The 20473-nt window shown below is 32.3% G+C and overlaps 4 protein-coding genes across 5 annotated transcripts; 1 reads left to right on the top strand and 3 right to left on the bottom strand.

The window, feature by feature from the left end:
* Nucleotide 1: 1 nt before the first annotated feature.
* Nucleotides 2-6438, bottom strand: LOC119675524 (zinc finger protein 436-like). Its single transcript, XM_038086731.1, has 10 exons — nt 6028-6438; nt 5437-5966; nt 5247-5381; nt 5082-5192; nt 4829-4927; nt 1227-1359; nt 603-1162; nt 399-533; nt 229-339; nt 2-149 (listed from the first exon to the last, which is right to left on the bottom strand). The coding sequence occupies exons 1-10, from the start codon at nt 6139-6141 to the stop codon at nt 38-40; spliced, it is 2040 nt and encodes a 679-aa protein (XP_037942659.1). The 5' UTR covers nt 6142-6438; the 3' UTR covers nt 2-37.
* Nucleotides 6439-8520: 2082 nt separating this feature from the next.
* On the bottom strand, nt 8521-9462 carry LOC119675525 (uncharacterized protein K02A2.6-like). Its single transcript, XM_038086732.1, has one exon. The coding sequence runs from the start codon at nt 9460-9462 to the stop codon at nt 8521-8523; it is 942 nt and encodes a 313-aa protein (XP_037942660.1).
* Nucleotides 9463-13224: 3762 nt separating this feature from the next.
* Nucleotides 13225-14649, top strand: LOC119685202 (MYG1 exonuclease). 2 transcript variants are annotated; one of them, XM_038099433.1, is made up of 3 exons: nt 13225-13361; nt 13438-13789; nt 13848-14649. In XM_038099433.1, exons 1-3 carry the CDS (start codon nt 13319-13321, stop codon nt 14587-14589), a joined length of 1137 nt encoding a protein of 378 aa, XP_037955361.1. In that variant the 5' UTR covers nt 13225-13318; the 3' UTR covers nt 14590-14649. The 2 variants fall into 2 exon arrangements, with proteins under 2 accessions (XP_037955361.1, XP_037955362.1); XM_038099434.1 differs by having other exon boundaries at nt 13225-13334.
* A 58-nt stretch (nt 14650-14707) lies between these two features.
* Nucleotides 14708-15533, bottom strand: LOC119685210 (proteasome subunit beta type-3). Its single transcript, XM_038099443.1, has one exon. The coding sequence runs from the start codon at nt 15391-15393 to the stop codon at nt 14776-14778; it is 618 nt and encodes a 205-aa protein (XP_037955371.1). The 5' UTR covers nt 15394-15533; the 3' UTR covers nt 14708-14775.
* Between the last annotated feature and the right edge of the window lie 4940 nt (nt 15534-20473).

Consider the following 20473-nt stretch of genomic DNA (forward strand, 5'->3'; position numbering starts at 1 on the left):
ATTTTGATTTATAAATTCTGAATTTATTAAATTTCCTCTACAGCTTTAATGTAAGATTTTGCTTTTCTTCGTTTTGTTTATGTGAAATGGAGCGATAATGTACCACTAAGTGCGTTTGTCTCTGAAATGATTTACTACATAGCGTACATCTGAAAAATAAATAAGTTTTGCTATAATAAGGATTAAGAAAATTAGAATTGATTTAATATAAATTTTATTGTTCCTTACTTGAACGAACGTTCTCCAGTATGTGTTAGCATGTGGTTTTTTAATATATATGATGTTGTAAATGACTTCCCACATTGAGTACAAGAAAACGGGCGCTCGTTCGTATGTGTTCTGTAATATTGTATTATTAATAAGTACAATACTTGACTATATTAAATAAAAAGCACAACCTTTCATGCTTGACTCTTGTTGAATAATCACTAAATCTTCTATCGCAATATTTGCATGCAAAAGGACGTTCACCAGTGTGCTTACGCATATGTCTCTTTAGTTCTGTGTGCGTAAAAAATTTGTCAGGACAAAGTCTAAATATATATACATCAAAAATATCTATAAATGAAAAATATAAACTAATAATATGTAAGACAGCATACTCGCATTGGAAAGGTTTATCTCCGGAATGTCGTTTTAAGTGAATTAAAAAGTGATTGCGACTTGAGAAATTGTTTCCACATTGATCACAAATAAAATTAGTTTTTTCACGTTTGCTATATTTCTTACTGAAAGTCTTGTCTTCATCCTTGGTTATAACAAACTTATTTGCGGATGCCTCATCGTCAGTTTTTAAATTATCTGCATTTTCATGCACTTCAACATCTGGATATGAAATTATAAATTCATTATCCACAATATCCTCACTAATATCGCCCGATTTAGCAATTTCATCTATATCTTCTTTAGGTTGAATGGTTAAAATTATGTCGTTAGTATCTAAATTTTCATTTATCAATTCTTGCACACTGGTATATGTTAACGATTCTTCGCTTTCAAATTCTTCTTTGAATTTTTTTATATATTGCATTTTTTTTTTGTAATTTCGAGTTTGGAAATATTGTTGAGACTCAATACAACACTCCGAAAATTTACACGTTCGCTTTAAGTTCTGTTCACAATGTTCACATATGTGCTGTGGCAAATAGACATTATTTTCAATCTAAAAATAATTCCAATTCAAAAACATTAAAAGTTGATAGGAATTTGTTTATATATAATCTTACCATTGTGCCAATTAAGATTTGCAATTGCTGCAGTTCAGACTTAAAAGCAGAATCAAAAAGAGCTTGACTAACCATTGGGTCAATAAGTTTTAAACATAATCGACATAAATTCATTCTATATTGATATTTATAAAATTAAAAATCAAACAATTGTATTTACAATGCTGGAACTGTTTGAATTAAATATACACAAAACAAAAGTCAGTCATATGTTTACAGTGGGGTTCGTTCAAATAAAATTATTCTCGTTTTACAGTAATGGCAATGTTGCGAATACAGTATATTGAATAAATTTCAATACGGTAATATTATTCCGTATATATATACGGAATGATATATAATAACGTTCGTTACGATGGCAAACAAGTTGAAGGAATATGATCTCAAAAAATAATAATTAATAGAAATAGGAAAACAAATAAACTTAAGCGAAGAAAATTATCAATGCATAACCTACATAGGGATCTTTCCTTGAAATATTTACGATAAAATTACAGAGTAGAAACGATCTGGCACACAAGGTGAGATTGTTTTCAGTCCATGGAAATCTAGCATACTACTATTATGACGACATAATGACGATGCATCAGGCATTTTTAAACTTTCTCTCCGCACAAAAACCAAAAAAATAAAATTTTAAATATTAACATACATATTATTAACGGATTTATGTACGGATTCTAAACCTTTAATTATTTCCAAAGTCCAAAGTTGATGAAAATTTAACAACATTTAATTCAGTGGGTGTAATCACCCAAAAATTCGCTTATATAAAAATAAATTATAATATATTAAAATTTTCTTCATTCTAAGAACTTTTCTTTTACGATTATATATAGATTTTGTGACATTATATTATTTAAATTAAAATTATTATATTACATATATAATAATATATAAAATATATATAATAATATATAATATATACATAATAATATACAATATATATATTATAATATGAATAATTATTAAATTATATTTTTTATTAAGGCTACTCTGGTCTTGTGACTGGGATGCAAATAAAAAATTAATTTACTTCATTTTTTTTAACCCGACATTTCGTTGGTTTTTTCCAACATCTTCAGGGGTATCTAAAAGATTTTTTATTATTTAATAATTACAGTATTTTACAATGCGATTACAATTTTAACAACAACAACAATAATAATAACAATTATTATTATAAAATGTAAATAATAGTTTCTGTGAACATAACAAAAACATTAAAATGTGGAGTTACCATAGACTACAATCATTTTGGTTATAGAAACTGTCTACTCTCACTGTAGTTCGACTCTACGAAACACATAGCCAATGACTGTAGCTTAATCGTGTGCAATATTACAGAAATGCATTTACTCAACTTCATTTTTAACATTTCTAGCTACTACAGCTATATCGAGCTGCATGCATGCTATTTCTATGTTTTTGATGCTACCACGAGGCAGTAGCCTACCTAAATTTAATGTTGACATAGCATTCATGTTTTAGTAGCCGATTTCCAATACAGTGTTCCTTGAAATGTCTGCTGTAAAGCTAATCCTTTTGAGAAGGGACACAACTATTTGCAAAGTTTGTCAATTAGTCCGACCACACTATTATTGTCTTTGTTAATTAAAGCTGTATCTACCAACTGATAACCTTTCCATATTAGACCATTTATGTTTTCTCGTTAGGTTGAGATATTTCGTCTTACATCCGTTTATTTTTAAACTAATTATCATAAATATCAACATATTTAAGCTTTTATATAATCCGCGTCACTAATGCAAAATTATCTTCGAATGCTTATAGCAGGTTCGACTTAGTAATTACATTATATTTCTAGAGTGAATTATAGTTTTGAGTTTGATTCGTCTTTTTAAAATAACTCTTCCTAAAGAGTGTTCAAGAATTATAGGAATTTCATCAATAAGATTTTGAAGAGCACCTACCAAATCCAAAGCATTAAAGAATCTTTATCTATAAAATTTATCTATAATGTTATGTTATGTTCGTATTTCTTTTCAAATGAGTGTAGCACACTAAATATTGAGTCAGAGTACTGGGTACTGTGAAATCAAATTTATATTCTGCTACAATTTTCCAAAAATCCGTCTATTCCGAGGTACGCTTGAAGATAGCGTATCTAAATGATTTTACCGAGTCAAGAGTCAACTTAAATGATTTTACAAGAGTCAACTTGAACGGCCAGATCTTCTATTTGCAAACCTCGAGATTGATTTGTTGTTAAGTAGTTGAGAAACGAACCTGTTATTTAGGTTACATCAACTGCGCTTGGTTGGGATATCCTCGATTGCAATAAACAGCATGCACCATGCGTAAAATAGGTTTGCAGTTGAGCAAGCAATCTTTATGTTTGCCTCGCTAGACCATTACAGCATATGCTTTTGTTCCCCACACAAATTGTTTATTGTTTCAATGTGCGGAAATGCGAATAAATTAAAAATACGATAAAATATATTTTTCTTCCTGATATAGCACAGTAATGAATTTCACCAAAAAAAGGACAGTTACCCCGCTACGGAGTCGTGAAAGTTGTTTAATGGCTCTTAAAATTGAGTTTAAGTTTGCGTAAACATCATTAAAATGAATTTTTCTTAAAATCACTTTTAGTTTATTTTTAGTTGATCAAAGCAGTTTAGATTTAACATCAATTTTAGTAAGAAACATCGCTTTTAAACATTGCGTAAGTACCTTAAAAGTAGTATCACAATTAAGAAAATGAAAATTTATATCTGTTTCAAAATAGATTTTAAGGCATGTGACTCCACAGGCTTCAGCTCTTTTTAAGTACGTAGTTTGTTGTTGTTCATTCAGGCTTTTCTTAATAAAACGGGTTATGTCAACTAACCAATGTTTGAAAGTACTTTACGTATCACGTAATGAATAAAATGCAAATAGCAAAGAAACGAATTAATTGCGAGTAAATAAACGCTCGCATAATAATAACTATAACTATTATGTAGTTACATAACTAAACAGAAGTCTAGTTGTACAATGATTAAAACTTTCACTAAGGAGTTTCGCAGTTAGATCCTTGGTAGATTTATTTCGAATTTTTCATTATAATTTGTACCTTTTTTTTTAATAAAGGAAAAAAATCCATAATGCGTCCTTTTCATAAGGTATAAATAAAACTTCTTTCTTTGAGACAAATTACCACCCATATCAAAGCATATAAATGTTTAACAGTTATAATTGTATGCAGAAATCTTTTGTTAGTTTGTTACAATTATCTCGAAAATCCCACTAGTAAATCTTAAAACCTTCGTTGATTATCTAAAATTCGTTGCTTTTAGCAATATTTTTTATTGAGTATTAAAAATTGATTATAAACAAAACATAATTAAATTTATACACAAAGAAAATAAATTTTCAACAAAATAAAAAATAATTTAATACAAAAAAAAATAAATTTTAATCAAAATAAAAAGAGTTTATATACATATATATGAGACCATTTTCTGTTTTTCTTGTAGCACTTAGAAAATCCACTTATATGATGAATTCTTGACTAGTCTAAAGAGTGGTAAATAGCTTTTAAATATAATAGCTGTAGATCTGAATCTTGTCATTAATTTCACTACATAGTCTTGTATTATGATTTCTGATTTTGCTCTCTCACTTTGTGGCTTCTTGAATGATAATGTGTAAGTAAATGTGCACGCCGTTGGAATGATTTCTGACATAACTCACATCTATAAAGATAAAGCAGAAAATTTTTACATTTAAATTATTTTTTAGATATATATAGTAACTATATATAATATAAAATTAAATATATAAATGTAAAAAAAAAATATGAATTTGCAAAATATGAATTTTTTAAAGGGAGAACTATAATGTACATACTTATATAATCGCTCGTTCGTATGCGTTAACAAATGACTCTTCAAGATGCTCGATGATGTAAATGCCTTGTCGCAATGTGGGCAAGAAAATTTTCTATCATTTCTGTGCGCACTGCAACATAACATTATATTAAAAACTTTTTTAATACTACTTATTTAAAATTACCGTTCATGTTTTAATCTTTTCGAAGCATCAGGATAACTTCGATCACAATACTGACAAGTATAAGGACGCTCACCCGTATGCGTTCGCAAGTGTCGATTTAATTCATTCTTTGTAACAAACTTCTTCACGCAGAATCTGTAATAAATTGTGTTACAACAAAAACTTTAAATCATATATATAACAATATTACTTGCACATAAAAGGTTTATCGCCAGTATGTCGCCTTAGATGTGTTAAACATTGATTACGCGATACAAAGAGGTGCCCACAGTGCTCACAGATATAATTAGCCTTTTGATTTATATTAATTTGTTTACTTATTTTTAAAGGTTTTTCTTGTACATCTGTATATTTCCCTTCTTGATCACTGATAAACTCCTCTAGGTAAATAGAATCAGAGGTATGCTCATTATATTCGCTGTCGAAAACTTCCAATTCTTTACCGTCGTAGATATTATATAATACTTCATCATCAACATTCTGCGCAAATGTGTCTAAATAATTTGCCCCTTCTTCAGCCTCCTCAAATGTGTTATCATAATTAGCAAATATTAAATCTTTATCATTGTTTTGGGTTTGAAATTCCAGTCTGCTTAAATAATCTTCAGAATTAAAATATATTTGATTTTTAATGCATGTCTCTCTAAATTTGTATGCTTGTTCCAATGACAGCTCACATTCTTCGCATAGAAATATAGGTAAATTCAAATCATTTTTTAACTAAAGCACAGAAAACAATAACATTAAAATTTTTAATATTGTAGTAAATAAATTTTTATACCGTCTCTCCAATAACAATTTCAATATGCTGCAGTTGCTCCTGACAGTTTGTGTCAAATACTGATTTAGTTATAAAAGGATCAACGGCTTTAACACATAGCCTGCACAGGTCCATTGTCTTCGCTTAATATCAAGTCATTTACCATAAACGTCAAAAGTGAAGAAACAAATTTATTTACCTAAATCATATGGTACAGAGGAATCGCGAAAAAAACTACAATGTTTGGAATAATTGAGATAATATTCTTTACTGCTCTAGTAATCAATTATCCGCTGTACAATTACTACGTATTTATATAAGCTCCTTTGCGGATTAAAAGCATTTATTGTTACTACACATTTTTTACTGATAAATTAGTACGCGGTGACCTTTAACACTGCCGCCGCTTAAAAATTGTTAACGCTTTTAAAATCGATTTTAAAATTGTATAAATACCCTCAATATAATTTGGTTTTAAAATTTAAACATTTTTAGCGTATTAAAAGCAGCTTCACATCAATTTTATTAAGAAATATCAGTTTTAAATATTGAGTTATCACCTGACCAATAGTTTTAAGTGCCACCTATCAGCAGACACCAATCTCAAAAAATTTATGGTATGTTTAAACTATTATACTTTACCTCATCTACATAAGCGTGTAGAGTTAAGTTATTATTCATTAAATTTAAAAGTTAACGTGTTATTACTTATACATTTCTACAGCAAATTTGCTTATTTATATAAGATAAGTTGAAGTCGGTAATGCTATGTTCAGAAAACCAAATTTCCTTAATTTCAGAAAAATGAAGTTAAGTTAGTTTCGAAAGTGTTTATACTGCCCCAAATTAAGGAAATCATGTGTTTTGTTTACAAATGGAATCACATGCTCAAAACACTATTTGTATTTGGGATATTTAAAAATTTAATATTGAAATTAAAAAACTTGATTTTTGAAATAAAATAGAAATAAATAAAAAATGTAATACAGAAAAAAATGAATATTAATAAGGAAATCTTATTAAAATATGATTTTCAAAACATTTGCCATCGTCAAGCTACTGCAAAAATAATAAGTAGCGCCTAAGGCTATAAAGCTATATTATTTGGAACAACGTCATCTGTACCAAAACCATTTTGGATATTTGTAAACATATCATCGTACATTGAAATTATGATATTTAGGACGTGTGCGAGTTAGGCTAAGTTGATGCTAAACCAAATGGGAGATTTTTTGGGATTTTTTGCACTGCACACATTTTGCCATTTATCAACACGTATCGACACATCAATACATTATCGACACAACTTAGAATTTCCCTAATTTAGAATGCAACTTAGCCTAACTCGCACACGACCTTAATTTTTTTATAAAACCGGCAATCAGCATTTTGGAACATGTAGTGTTACACGGAAGGTGTTTTTAAAACACATTTTCATGTAACTCGAAAAAGTTTTTCAAATCTGTGTGAGTTGTTAAAATCTTTACAAAAAAAAGGACGCTAATTGGCGTAAAGCGCTTCCTCTTGACAAAAGAATCGCAATTGTTTTATGTGCGTTAGGATCTTAAGGGGAATATAGGGAGGGTAGTGTGTGAATTATTTGCCGTTGGCAAATCCACAGTATGCACAATTGTATTGGAGATTTGCAGAATGGTATGGGAAGTAATGTCAACTATATATTTAAAAAGATTTCTATTATATTCTTTATATATAATACAATATACTTTATTGATTAAAGTTATATAAATTTACAATTTAATATTAATAATTCTAATAATCACGGCACGGCACGCTTACTCCTTTGAGCACAACGACGAAGCAACAACGCATTTTGTATTTTTCCTTTTTTATCTATTTCTTTATACAGGGTTGCCATGATCGAATATATTACAGTTCCTCCCCCATCAAATAGTCCCTTAACCTTTTTGGCGGTTGCCTCTGCCGGTACGGTCGCGATTTTAATGTTTCATCTCTTTTATCTTTCTCTTCAAATGACCCCTCTACTTGACTATCTGGTAGGATATATTCATTTGATGAATGACCTGCACTTATTTGGTCGTCTTGCTCTTCCGGTTGTGCCACTGAAGTTACCGCTACTGGAGTTATATTGGATTCTAAACTTGTCGGTGTCTCCGAAACTCGCTTATGCAACTGGTCAATATGTCTCGACAATATGTTACTATTTGATTGAATTTTGTAGTTGCGATCTCCTGTTGATTGTATAATCCCTGGCATCCACTTTTCACCTCTTCCAAAATTTCGGTACCAAACATTTCACCACACTGGAAACTGCGAACTGGTTTTATTTGTTTGGAATACTCATCAGAATTTAGCTGCTTCTGAGTGTTGTCATCACTGGGGTGCAAAAGATCTAACAATGTTTTCAACTTCCTTCCCATCAAGATTTCTGCTGGACTCGAATTTGAATTTGCATTAGGAGTTGTACGCAGATGCAAAAGTATATTTGCCAAATTCTTATTGATGTCTGAAGACTGCATTTTCTTAAGGTGATTCTTAAAACCTTTCTGCTTGCCCGTTTGACGATGGATGATACGGTGCCGTACGTATGTGCTTTATACCGCTAAGTTTTAAATATTTCTCAAATTCTTCTGACACAAACGTTCGCCCATTATCGGACACAATGGTATCTGGTATTCCGTGTGTTGCAAATATTTCTCTCATTAACTCGATTGTTCTAATCGCATTTATTGTACTGGTTATTTTTACCTCTACCCACTTGCTATGAGCATCTACGACGATAAAAAAATTTGTACCCATAAAGGGTCCCGCATAATCAATATGTAACCGGGACCATGGCCTTAGCGTTGCTGGCCATGGTTCACCTGTCGCTACTGGAGGATTCTTTTTGTTACATGCACACTTTTCACAACGTCTGGCTAACATTTCTATATCTTCATCTAAACCAGGCCACCAAAAATAGCTTCGCGTAACTGCTTTCATTGCCGACATACTTTGATGAACTTCGTGCAACATCTCAAGTATTCTGGGACGTAGTATTGCAGGTATTATTACCCTGGCTCCCCATAACAAACATTGTACATTCACTGATAGTTCCTGGATTTTATTTACAAACGGTTTAAACTGGATTGATTTATATGGCAAAACTGTATCTTTCCTTTGGATATGCCACATTACTTTTGATAGTACTGGATCTCTTCTGGTTGCTTGTGTAATGTCTTTTGCAGTGATTAAAAACTGTTTCTCAGCCTCATTGCAATATAATATTTCAGGTATTTCCGGTATTTCTAGCTTTACATCATTTAAAGGTAACCGGCTCAATGCATCTGCATTCTGGTGATGTTTCCCTTCTCGGAATTTAATCTCGTACTGGTAAGCGCCTAACTTTAACGACCACCTTAACATTCTGGGTGATATATGCTGTGATATTGGTTTTTCTGGGTTGAATAATCCCACTAGTGGTTTATGATCAGTCATTATTGTAAATTGTCTACCACTTAAAAATTGATGAAACTTTTCTATCCCACAACTCTTCCAAAGTTGTTCCGCCAATTAGAATGTCGTCTAAATAAATAATCACACCATCTATGTTTGTTACATGCACACTTTTCACAACGTCTGGCTAACATTTCTATATCTTCATCTAAACCAGGCCACCAAAAATAGCTTCGCGCCACTGCTTTTATTGCTGACATGCCTTGATGAACTTCGTGCAACATCTCAAGTATTCTGGGACGTAGTATTGCAGGTATTATTACCCTGGCTCCCCATAACAAACATTGTGCATTCACTGATAGTTCCTGGATTTTATTTACAAACGGTTTAAACTGGATTGATTTATATGGCAAAACTGTATCTTTCCTTTGGATATGCCACATTACTTTTGATAGTACTGGATCTCTTCTGGTTGCTTGTGCAATGTCTTTCGCAGTGATTAAAAACTGTTCCTCAGCTTCATTGCAATATAATATTTCAGGTATTTCCGGTATTTGTAGCTTTACATCATTTAAAGGTAACCGGTTCAATGCATCTGCATTCTGGTGATGTTTCCCTTCTCGGAATTTAATCACGTACTGGTAAGCGCCTAACTTTAACAACCACCTTAACATAATGGGTGATATATGTTTTGATATTGGTTTATCTGGATTGAATAATCCCACTAGTGGTTTATGATCAGTTATTATTGTAAATTGTCTACCACTTAAAAATTGATTAAACTTTTACACACCAAACACAATCGCTAGCGCTTCTTTATCCAACTGTGGATAATTTCGTTCCGCTCCTTGTAATGTTCTGGAGCCAAAAGCAATCGGTGCTTCTCTATCATCCGGCATCTTGTGTGCCAAAACGACGCCAACTCCATACGGCGACGCGTCTCCGCATAATATCAGTGGTAAGTCAGTCGAATAATGCACCAACAGATTTTTTGATTGTAGTAGCTTCTTTGCTCGTTCAAAACTTAATTTCTGTTCTTTACCCCATTTAAAAGGTATCTCTTTTCGTAATAGTTGATGCAGCGGTTCCAATAGATCGCCCTTATTTTGTAAAAATCTATCATAAAATGTAATTAACCCAAGAAAAGCTTGTAGCTGTTGTTTATTTATTGGTTCTGGTGCTTGAGCTATTGCCTTCACCTTTTCGTCAGTTGGACGCACTCCTTCTCGGCTTATCTTAAACCCCAAAAATGTTATCTCTTGTACCGTGAAAACACATTTTGATTTTTTAGACATTTTTTTTTTTTTTGATTCACTGTGCACTTATAATCACCACAAATGCGTATGCTACCATCTGGTTTAATAATAGGTACAACCGGTGTTGCCCACTCACTAAAGGATGTTGAACGCAGTGCGCCTTCATCTTCCAACTTCTTTAATGCTGCTTCCACCTTGAGTTTTAGTGCAAAAGGCACTTGTCGATATCGAAGAAATTTCGGTTTACAACTGACATTTGTAACTTCACAGGATTTCCTTTGTAATCTCCAAGATTTCCATCAAAAACTGAATTGAAGTTCATCACTTCTACTGGAATAGTTGATTCTATATTGCATAAATTGCTAGTTATAGTAATTCCCAAATCGTTAAACCAATTTCGACCAATTAGAGCCGGACCATCACCCGCTGCTACTAACAACTTTAGTTTCTTTGTGACGTTCCCAACCGAGACTGGTACTTCTGCTTCTCCACTCAGTTTAAGATTTTTCTCTGTTCCCCAAGTTCTTAATTGTATTTGACTTGGTTTTAGCGGAATATACGGCATTTTTTCTCTAAATAACTTTTCACTTACTATTGAGTAACTTGCCCCCGAGTCTATTTCCATTTGTACCGGTGACTTACTTATCGTAATCACTCTCTTGACCGATGGACTACCTTTAGCGAACATTGACCATAAATACTCCGTCGTTTGAGTTTCCTGGTTTGTATCTAAAAGATTTACTCTGTTTGGTCTTCTCCCATTATTTGTTGCTGGCTTTTTGGTTTTTGCTTTTTTTATGCAAGCTCTCTCAATATGTCCACGCTTTTTGCAATAATAACATTCCGCGTCTTTAAATTTGCACTGATCTGAATGATGATTTCCTCAACAACGATAACAATTCTGAATATGGTCCACTGGAGCACGATTTGGTTTTACCTTGTTGCTTGAAACTTTTTTCAACCCTGGCAGGCTGGCTGACGTTTTAAGTTCCGTCACATTTTTTTGTGCTGTTTCTGATGCTATAGCTTCCTCCTGCGCTATTTTTAGTGTTAACTGGTCATTCGCCAGAAGCCGCTTTTGTAAATTCTCATCGCGCATGCCACAGACTAGTCTGTCTCGTAACAATTCCTCCAAATCATTGAAATTGCAGTCTTGGCTCAATTTCCTTAGCGCTGCCAAATATTCGGTAATTGATTCGTCCTCTTTTTCACCAAAATTCTTCGCCATCCTTTAATGTTTTATCCTCGTCGCCAAATTTTATTATATTCTTTATATATAATACAATATACTTTATTGATTAAAGTTATATAGATTTAAAATTTAATATTAATAATTCTAATAATCACGGTACGGCACGCTTACTCCTTTGAGCACAACGACGAAACAACAACGCATTTTGTATTTTTCCTTTTTTATCTATTTCTTTATACAGGGTTGCCATGATCGAATATACTACAATTTCCATTAAAACAAGAAACCGTGACAGAATGCGTAGTAGGTTTTGAACTTCTCGGATTTCCACAATGTTAGGAGCCCTTATTGAAAAAAATAAAAAAATTGTGAAACGGACAAAAAGTTTTTTTTAAGTTATATATATTTCTTAATTTTGTAATTGATATATTAGAAATGAGCGGTTAATGCATTTTAAATAGTAATTTAAGATATTCTTTAACTAATTTTATCCTATATTATTTATAGCACATATATATAAGATTTGCACGCCTTAATAGATAATCTGGACTAAGCAAATATAGAACGCAACTTAGCCTAACTCGCACACGTCCTAAGTTGCGTTCTAAATGAGGGAAATTCTAAGTTGAGCCGATAATGTAGTGATGTGTCGATACGTGTTGATAAATGGCAAAATGTGTGCAGTGCAAAAAATCCAAAAAATCTTCCATTTGGTTTAGCATCAACTTAGCCTAACTCGGACACGTCCTTAGTCTAACTCGCACACGTCCTAAGATTTTTGCGAAATTAAGGTGTGTCTGAACAGCGTATAATTCAAAATTTGGCAAAAAATAAATTACAAGAGTCGGAACGCTGTTTTTTATTTCTTTCTCGGAAAAGCTTGAAATGAAACTGCCAAAGCAGCTGATTTTTTTATTTGTTTTGTTTTATGTAAAAGTAAAAAAATTACAAAACAATTGAAAAAAAAAATTAAGAATTGATGTAGAACTCTTTTTATTTCTATCAATGATGCTACAGTAATTCGATTACTTGGTAACATTGTAATTTTACAAAAACAAAATTAATACTTTATCACTCTATTGAGTCTTTATAAATTCAATAAGAAATTCATTTAGATTTCAATAATAATTTATTTTCTAATTTAATAAATTAGAATAAATTTAAAAAATGCTTTAAAATTGTTACATTCTTTCGAAATGCATAAGAAATCGACTTTAAGTCTGAAAAGCATCAAACTCGTCGAATTACAATAAAATAATAAAAGAAATATTGTGAAATTAAAATGATAAAATTAATAATTAGCTTTTATAAAATTAAAAACTTTAAATAAATAAAAACAAAAAGCATAACAAGAACATAAAAGAAAGTACAATACAGGAAGTAATTCTGCTTTTAAATCGTTTTAAGTTTAGTAACGAGTATTAAAATTGAACAACACTAACCAACGCACATGATATCTTTAGGCGGTAAAACAATTTTCCAACATTGTAAAAGTATAAAAACAACATAATTTGTTTGATTATTTGTACTAAATTATAAATATTAACGATTACAATAATTTGAATATAGGATTTAAAACATTCTTTGTAAGAAATTTTTATCAATCGGCAATAATCATGGCTGATGAGTCGAAGAGAATCAAAACCGATAACGACGCTGAAGTATATATTGGCACACACAATGGGACTTTTCACTGTGATGAGGTTGTAGGTTGTTTTATGTTGCGTCAATTGCCAGAATACAAAAACGCAAAGATTTTACGAAGTCGAGACATTGAGCTATTAAGAAATAAATGTGATATAATTATTGATGTCGGCGGTGAGTTCGATAATAGTCGTAAATGGTATGATCATCATCAAAAGACCTTTCAAGAAACATTGAGCTCTTTACGTCCTGAACTTGGAAACGAATTTAAGATTAGGTATTACAAAATATGCCTTATTATGTGAATAATAAATATAAATACCTGTATATTTTAGACTCTCCAGTGCTGGATTAGTTTATACATTCTACGGAGAACGGATCATTGATGAAATACTACGACACCATGCTGATATAAATCTTTCAAAAAATAACCTACAGCTTGTATTTAAGCAAATATATAAGAACTTTATTTTAGAAATTGACGCTATTGATAATGGTGTGCCAATGTTTGATGATGGAGTGGAACCTAAGTATGATATATCTACTAGCCTCTCCTCACGTATCAGTCGTTTGAATCCTTCGTGGGACGAGGATAAGCAAAATATTGATGAAAAATTTTTCAAAGCAATGGATGTTGCTGGCAAAGAATTTGTGGAAAACGTAATAAATATTGGAAAATCTTGGATAAATGCTAGAGAATATGTACGTGAAGCATTACTGTCAGCAACTAAAGTGCATGAGAGTGGTGAAATACTCTTACTGAAACGTTTTTGTCCTTGGAAAGTTCATTTGGCGAATCTAGAAATTGAATATAACTTAGTAGGTGTGCCGAAATTAGTTATTTTTTCGGAAAATGAACAAAGTTGGAGAATAGCTGGAGTACCAATTTCGCCAAGAAGTTTTTTGGGCCGTAAGTTTTTACCTATACCTTGGCGAGGTTTAAACAATGATGATTTATCATCAATTGCTGGAGTCTCTGACTTAGTGTTTGTGCATCACACCGGTTTTATTGGAGGTGCCAAAACAAAGGAATCTGCTTTACAAATGGCAATAAAAAGTATTCAATGGAAGGACTAAAATAGCAACTTAGTAAAATACTTTATCAGATTTAATTAATAAAAATTTTTGTATGTTTAATGTTTGTTTATTATTTAAATACATATTTTAACATAAACCCAAATATTAAAAAAAAACTTTTTTATAGAAAGTGTAATAGACGACAATATTTTTATTCAAATCGTATATAATTTTTGAATTATTTATTTAATCCATACGTGTTTTGAGATGTTTTGTAGTGATCTTATCCTTTTCCAAAATGTAGACAGTGGCACCCCAACCGCTTATTGCATCACGATCAAAAGCATTTACCATTGCTTGAGAAATAACTTCAAAAAGCTGATTTGCATCTAAATCAGGTTTCCATAATGTCTCACACATACCATACAACTGTTCACTGCAAGTACCTGACACAACAAAATCCCTTGGCAGATTTGGGCAACCAATTAAGTCCATATTGCATATATATGGTTCATGAGTTTTTGCATCAAGCCCTGCGACAACAGGTTCAATAAAATATGGCCCGAAGCGATGTTCATACAAAAAATTTGATAGCATTGCTGAAAAGACTTCTGCTGATATTTCACGGTTTTCACGCATTTCATATAAATTTTTACGGAACATTACGCGCTCCCGCACGGTTAAAATATCGGTCTGAAGTCCTACCAAGCCAAGAAGCATGCGAGGACCAACACGGAAAACTTTTTCAAAGTTCGTCGCCACTGTTTGAGCTTGTACACCAAAACGAAGATCTGTGGCTATTGCTACACAATCTTTTCCACGCATCGCTACTACGCAGCCACCATTATAGCTCATTATCGACATGTTTAAGCGATTTTTTGTTTAATTTACAACACAAACTTTATAACTTTATACTCTCAAAGCGTTTATATAGCTCCTCAATTTGTGTGCAAAACGCCGCTGATGAACGATGACTTTTTGTTTCTGTTTCTTAATATGTCATTAAAATAATTTGACAGAATGTATATTTCTGAATGGATAGAAAAACTGCCTTATCTAATACTTAAAGGTCTACAAACAGTCTTGATTGTCAAACCAAAAATAAACATGCATATAATTTAACAATGCATATAAAACTGCACTATTAATTGTTATATAATTTCCAGTAATACCATATATTCTAATAAATGGCATTTATTAATATACAAGTGGCAATAAATGCCACGTAATCATTGCAGATTTATAGCAATAATAGATATATTGCCAATAAAACACAGGCTCCTATTTAGGACGTGTGGGAGTTAGACTAAGTTGATGCTAAACCAAATGGGAGATTTTTTGGTATGTTTTTCACTGCACACATTTAGCCATTTATCAACACGCATCGACACATCACTACATTCTCGGCACAACTTAGAATTTCCCTCATTTAGAATGCAACTTAGCCTAATGCTATGTTCAGACAGCCAAATTTCCTTAGTTTCGGAAAAATGAAACTAAGTTAGTTTCGAAAGTGTTCATACTGCCCAAATTAAGGAAATCATATGTTTTTTGTTTACATATGGAATTTAATGTTGATATGCCGCTTGTAAAAAAAATATTAACTAGAAACTTTCGAAATGTAGAAGGGTTGTTGAAAATGCATTTGGACACTTAAAAGCACGATTTCGACGAATAGGAAAGGGTTTGGACAATAGAATTAATAATGCAAATATTATTGTGAGTGCTTGTTGTGTGCTGCACAATTTTTTAAATGAAAACAACGACCACATTATTGCACAATGGTTAAAAGAGCTGAAAAATATTGATAAAAACCAACATCCTGATTATTATTATCTTCATTACGTTAATTCCAAATACCTGAATTTTGAGGTCATGTTATTTATTTTCGTTTGCACTTCTTTGGGATTGAGCATAAACCCGAGTTGATTTAATGCATCGCTGATTTCTTTATGCACATGCCCGTTCTTGCGTGCACCACGAAAGCCTTCCATATTGCACTCCCAAACCTCCAAAAGTGCATTTTCTGCTGCTTGGGTCCAACCGTACCTTTTTTTATAACTTTTCTTCTCCATCGCCAATGCTTAACTGTTTAAATTTTATTCAAAATATTTTCCCGGTTTTATTAAAGTCAGCTGTTTTTAAAAATACATGTCACTTTTTCGTTATCTCAATTTTATCTTTTGCTTAAAATTTGTTTTTAACATAGTTGCATTTGAAAATTCCCTTAGTTTCATGCTTCGTTTCAGCGAAATTAAGGCTATTTTCCTTAGTTTCGTTTTGACATTGAAACTAAGTTTTGTATGGAAAAAACAACTTAGGTCGTGTGCGAGTTAGGCTAAGTTGCGTACTAAATGAGGGAAATTCTAAGTTGTGTCGATAATGTAATGATGTGTCGATACGTGTTGATAAATGGCAAAATGTGTGCAGTGCAAAAAATCCCAAATAATCTCCCATTTGGTTTAGCATCAACTTAGCCTAACTCGCACACGACCTTAGTTTCGCTGAAACGAAGATGAAACTAAGATTTTTGCGAAACTAAGGTGTGTCTGAACAGCATATAACTCGCACACGTCCTAATTGCATTCTAAATGAGGGAAATTTTAAGTTGTGCCTATAATGTAGTGATGAGTCGATGAGTGTTGATAAATGGTTAAATGTGTGCAGTGCAAAAAATCCCAAAAAACTTCCCATTTGGTTTAGCATCAACTTAGCCTAACTCGCACACGTCCTTAAATTTTGTAAGAATTAAATATTGAACATACTCAGCGCAAGTGTTAAACACACCTTAATAATATCAAAAGATGTTTTTGACATTTGTCATTTTTGTTTATGATTTTATCGTAGGCCGTGTGCGAGTTCAAGTAAATTGGTGGTAAATTGAGGGAAATAGTAAATTATGTCGGTATGGCAGCGAATATACCAAAATTTCGAGTAGGGTAAATTAAAAAAAAATTAGGTAAATTATGTTTTACAATTGTAAAGATTTTATATGTTTAATAAAGAAATAAATAAATTTGAAAACTATTAACCAAAAATAATAACAGGGTCGTAAGCATTATTTTCATTATTTTTAAGCATGCGCTACCTAAGCTCATATAAATCTTTTTAGCTCTTTTATTAATTTATTACAAATCTTAAAAATATTAATAAAAGCGATTATGTCTGCTTATTTTAATTATATTTTATATTTTCGGAAGAATTTTCATCATTGCATTCTTGCAATGTAAGCAATACAACAATTTTATAATTACATTAATTACAATTAATCAATATGACCAGGTTGAATACCTATTTTGGGTAATTGCAAGAAATCAATTCCAGCGTAAGCAAATGCCTTGCAAATTATCAACCAGCTTTCTTTATTATGTTTTGCATATTGTTTTAAACCTCTAATTTTGGATACCCAAAATAATTTACTTTATCGAGTTATCTTATACGTGCTCTACCTCTGCTGTAGTCGTTGTACGGCGTGAAATGAAATATTGGCTTTTGTGGTCTATCATCCGGCATTCTCATGACGCGTCTGATCCATCTGAAGCGCTGTGACTTTACGAAGTTTACGGCATCGTCAGTGTTACAAATTTGCAGTTGCTCTGCGGTCGTGTACTGACGAATATAAATCTTTTACATCACTTTTCTTTCGAAAGCTGTAATTTGATTTTCATTTGCCATCGTTAAAGTCCTATTTTCGGCCCCGTGAAATAATTAAATAATACCGGACGGACGATTGCCTTATAAGCGTGTAGTTTGGCGTTTCTTTTAGATTTAAAGATTTTCGCGTGTCCGTAATAACTTTTGTCTTCTGACACAATTCTGTCTCGGATACAAACGCTGATGTTATTGTTGCTATTATTGAGAAGACCGATGTATTTGGTGCTTTCAACTTCTTCAAAACTGAATTCATCAAATGAATAAGCTTTAAGATTCGGCTATGCGTGTTTCTTCCAACCCTCATGTATTTAGTTTTGTTGTTGCTATATTTAGTTCTACTAACTTAGCTCGTGTTATAAGTCACTACTATAATTAGTGACCTGTTTAAGATCGCTATATCATCTGTATAGGCAATAGTCAGTGATGTTTTGTTGAATAGGTTTCTTGTCACAAGGTACTTAATAGCATCTTAAAGCACTTGGATGAAAATGGTGATTGACAGCGAATCACCTTGTTTCACTACATTTTTAATTTTAAAAGCATTTGTTAGACTGCCTGGCACCATCACTTTTCCAATCATATCGATCTAGTTTGTCGTCTTTCTTGAGTAGTGGGACTACTACACCAGTGAGCCACGCTCCCGGCAGGCTTTCTTCGGCCCAAACACGCTTGAGTAAAGTAAATGCCTCTATTTTGACACTTTTTGCGCAACTTTTTATGAGCTTTGCGGATATACTATTTTCTCCAGGTGCTTTCCTGTTTTATTTTCTCTACGGCTTCTGTAAATTCCTCTAGCTAAACCTATGAATGATAGATAATCACTTTTTATACTGACGTTAAAGACTTCTTGAAAATATTCTTACCATCTTTTGATAACGTCCTTTTTTTCCGCTAACAGTTCTCTATCTTTGTCTTAGCACATGACATATCGAACCAATTATTGAATCTGCGATTTCTCTTTACACCAATGGGTTCTTCTGCTGCATTACTGATTGAATTTGCAAATGTTTTCCAGTGTTCGTTAATATTGGGATGGTTCGGGATACATTCAAGAGCTTCGTTTACTTTCTGTTTATATTGCTGGGCCGCTTTACTGTGATGTGACTTGTCAACATCCCACTTTTTTCTTGTAGATCCGTGATTATTACGTACGTCCTTTAGACTTTGCCTTATTCTAACTTTTACTAGAAAATGATCGCTATCAACATTCGCACTTCTACAGCTACGAATATCAAGGATGAAAGATATTTTAATATAGTCAATAATCACATGATCAATTTGGTTGAAAAATGTATTCAAAATAATATGACACATTGGTTTTATGTTTGCTTTGGTTCGTGATGCTCCTAAAAACCTTTAGGTATGATTATATTTTTTACACAAGGACAGACAACTAATAAAATTCTATCTAAAAAGTTCAATATAAAAGTTTTATGAATTCAACGTATCTAGAAAGTGAACAGCATCCTTTCAAAAATGCGCAACTACCATCATACAAGTCAAAGGGAATCAAGTTCGTATCTCTATAAACTTGGCTATGTCCCCTATATTAAAGGATTACAGTTCTCTAAGGTTAGCAAAAAGAGGCGTCCAATGATTTTGAATCTTCTAAGTTTTGATACACATAACACATGCAGTGGAGTAGTGGTGGTATCGCTTTGAATTGCATATAAGGGAGGCCGACTACTCTGTACAAACACTAAATTGCGAACTGTTTAGGATCATAGAGGAATTCACCAATACGGTGACTCATAATTTATGGACTGACCGCGAAGACTGTGAAGACTAACCGCTAGAACCTTATGGCCTAGTTTGGACAAAAATAAAACGAAAAGTCTTTTGGGCTTCAACAAACCTGCAGTTCGTGTATTTACTGGAGTACTAACGGGGCACTGTGCCGTTGTGCCTGTGCTCCAACGGTGTCAAGTGGATTATGCAGGAGTTACCAAGATGAGAAGGAGGTAGAATCTATCAACCACTTCTTGTGTCTCTGTCCAGGACTGCATACAAGATGAATTCAATGTATTGGGGATCGCTTTTTCACTTGTCTGACAGAAGTAATGAAAGTAAACTTATTAGATCTCTTTGACTTCATCTGGAAAATCAAATGGTTTGGCAAGGGTAATACGCAAAGATAACAAAAGTTAGCAACTCGCATTTCTCGGCAAAATTATTGAGGGCTTCACAATGGGTAATTTATGTAATAATTTATGGATGTGCAGATAACTATCAGCATACGTCTTTTCAATCTCACCTAACCTTGTTAAAAATTAATCAGAAAATATTATTC

The sequence above is a fragment of the Teleopsis dalmanni genome, chromosome 2, assembly GCF_002237135.1.
Source record: "Teleopsis dalmanni isolate 2A chromosome 2, ASM223713v2, whole genome shotgun sequence".
Taxonomy (NCBI): domain Eukaryota; kingdom Metazoa; phylum Arthropoda; class Insecta; order Diptera; family Diopsidae; genus Teleopsis; species Teleopsis dalmanni.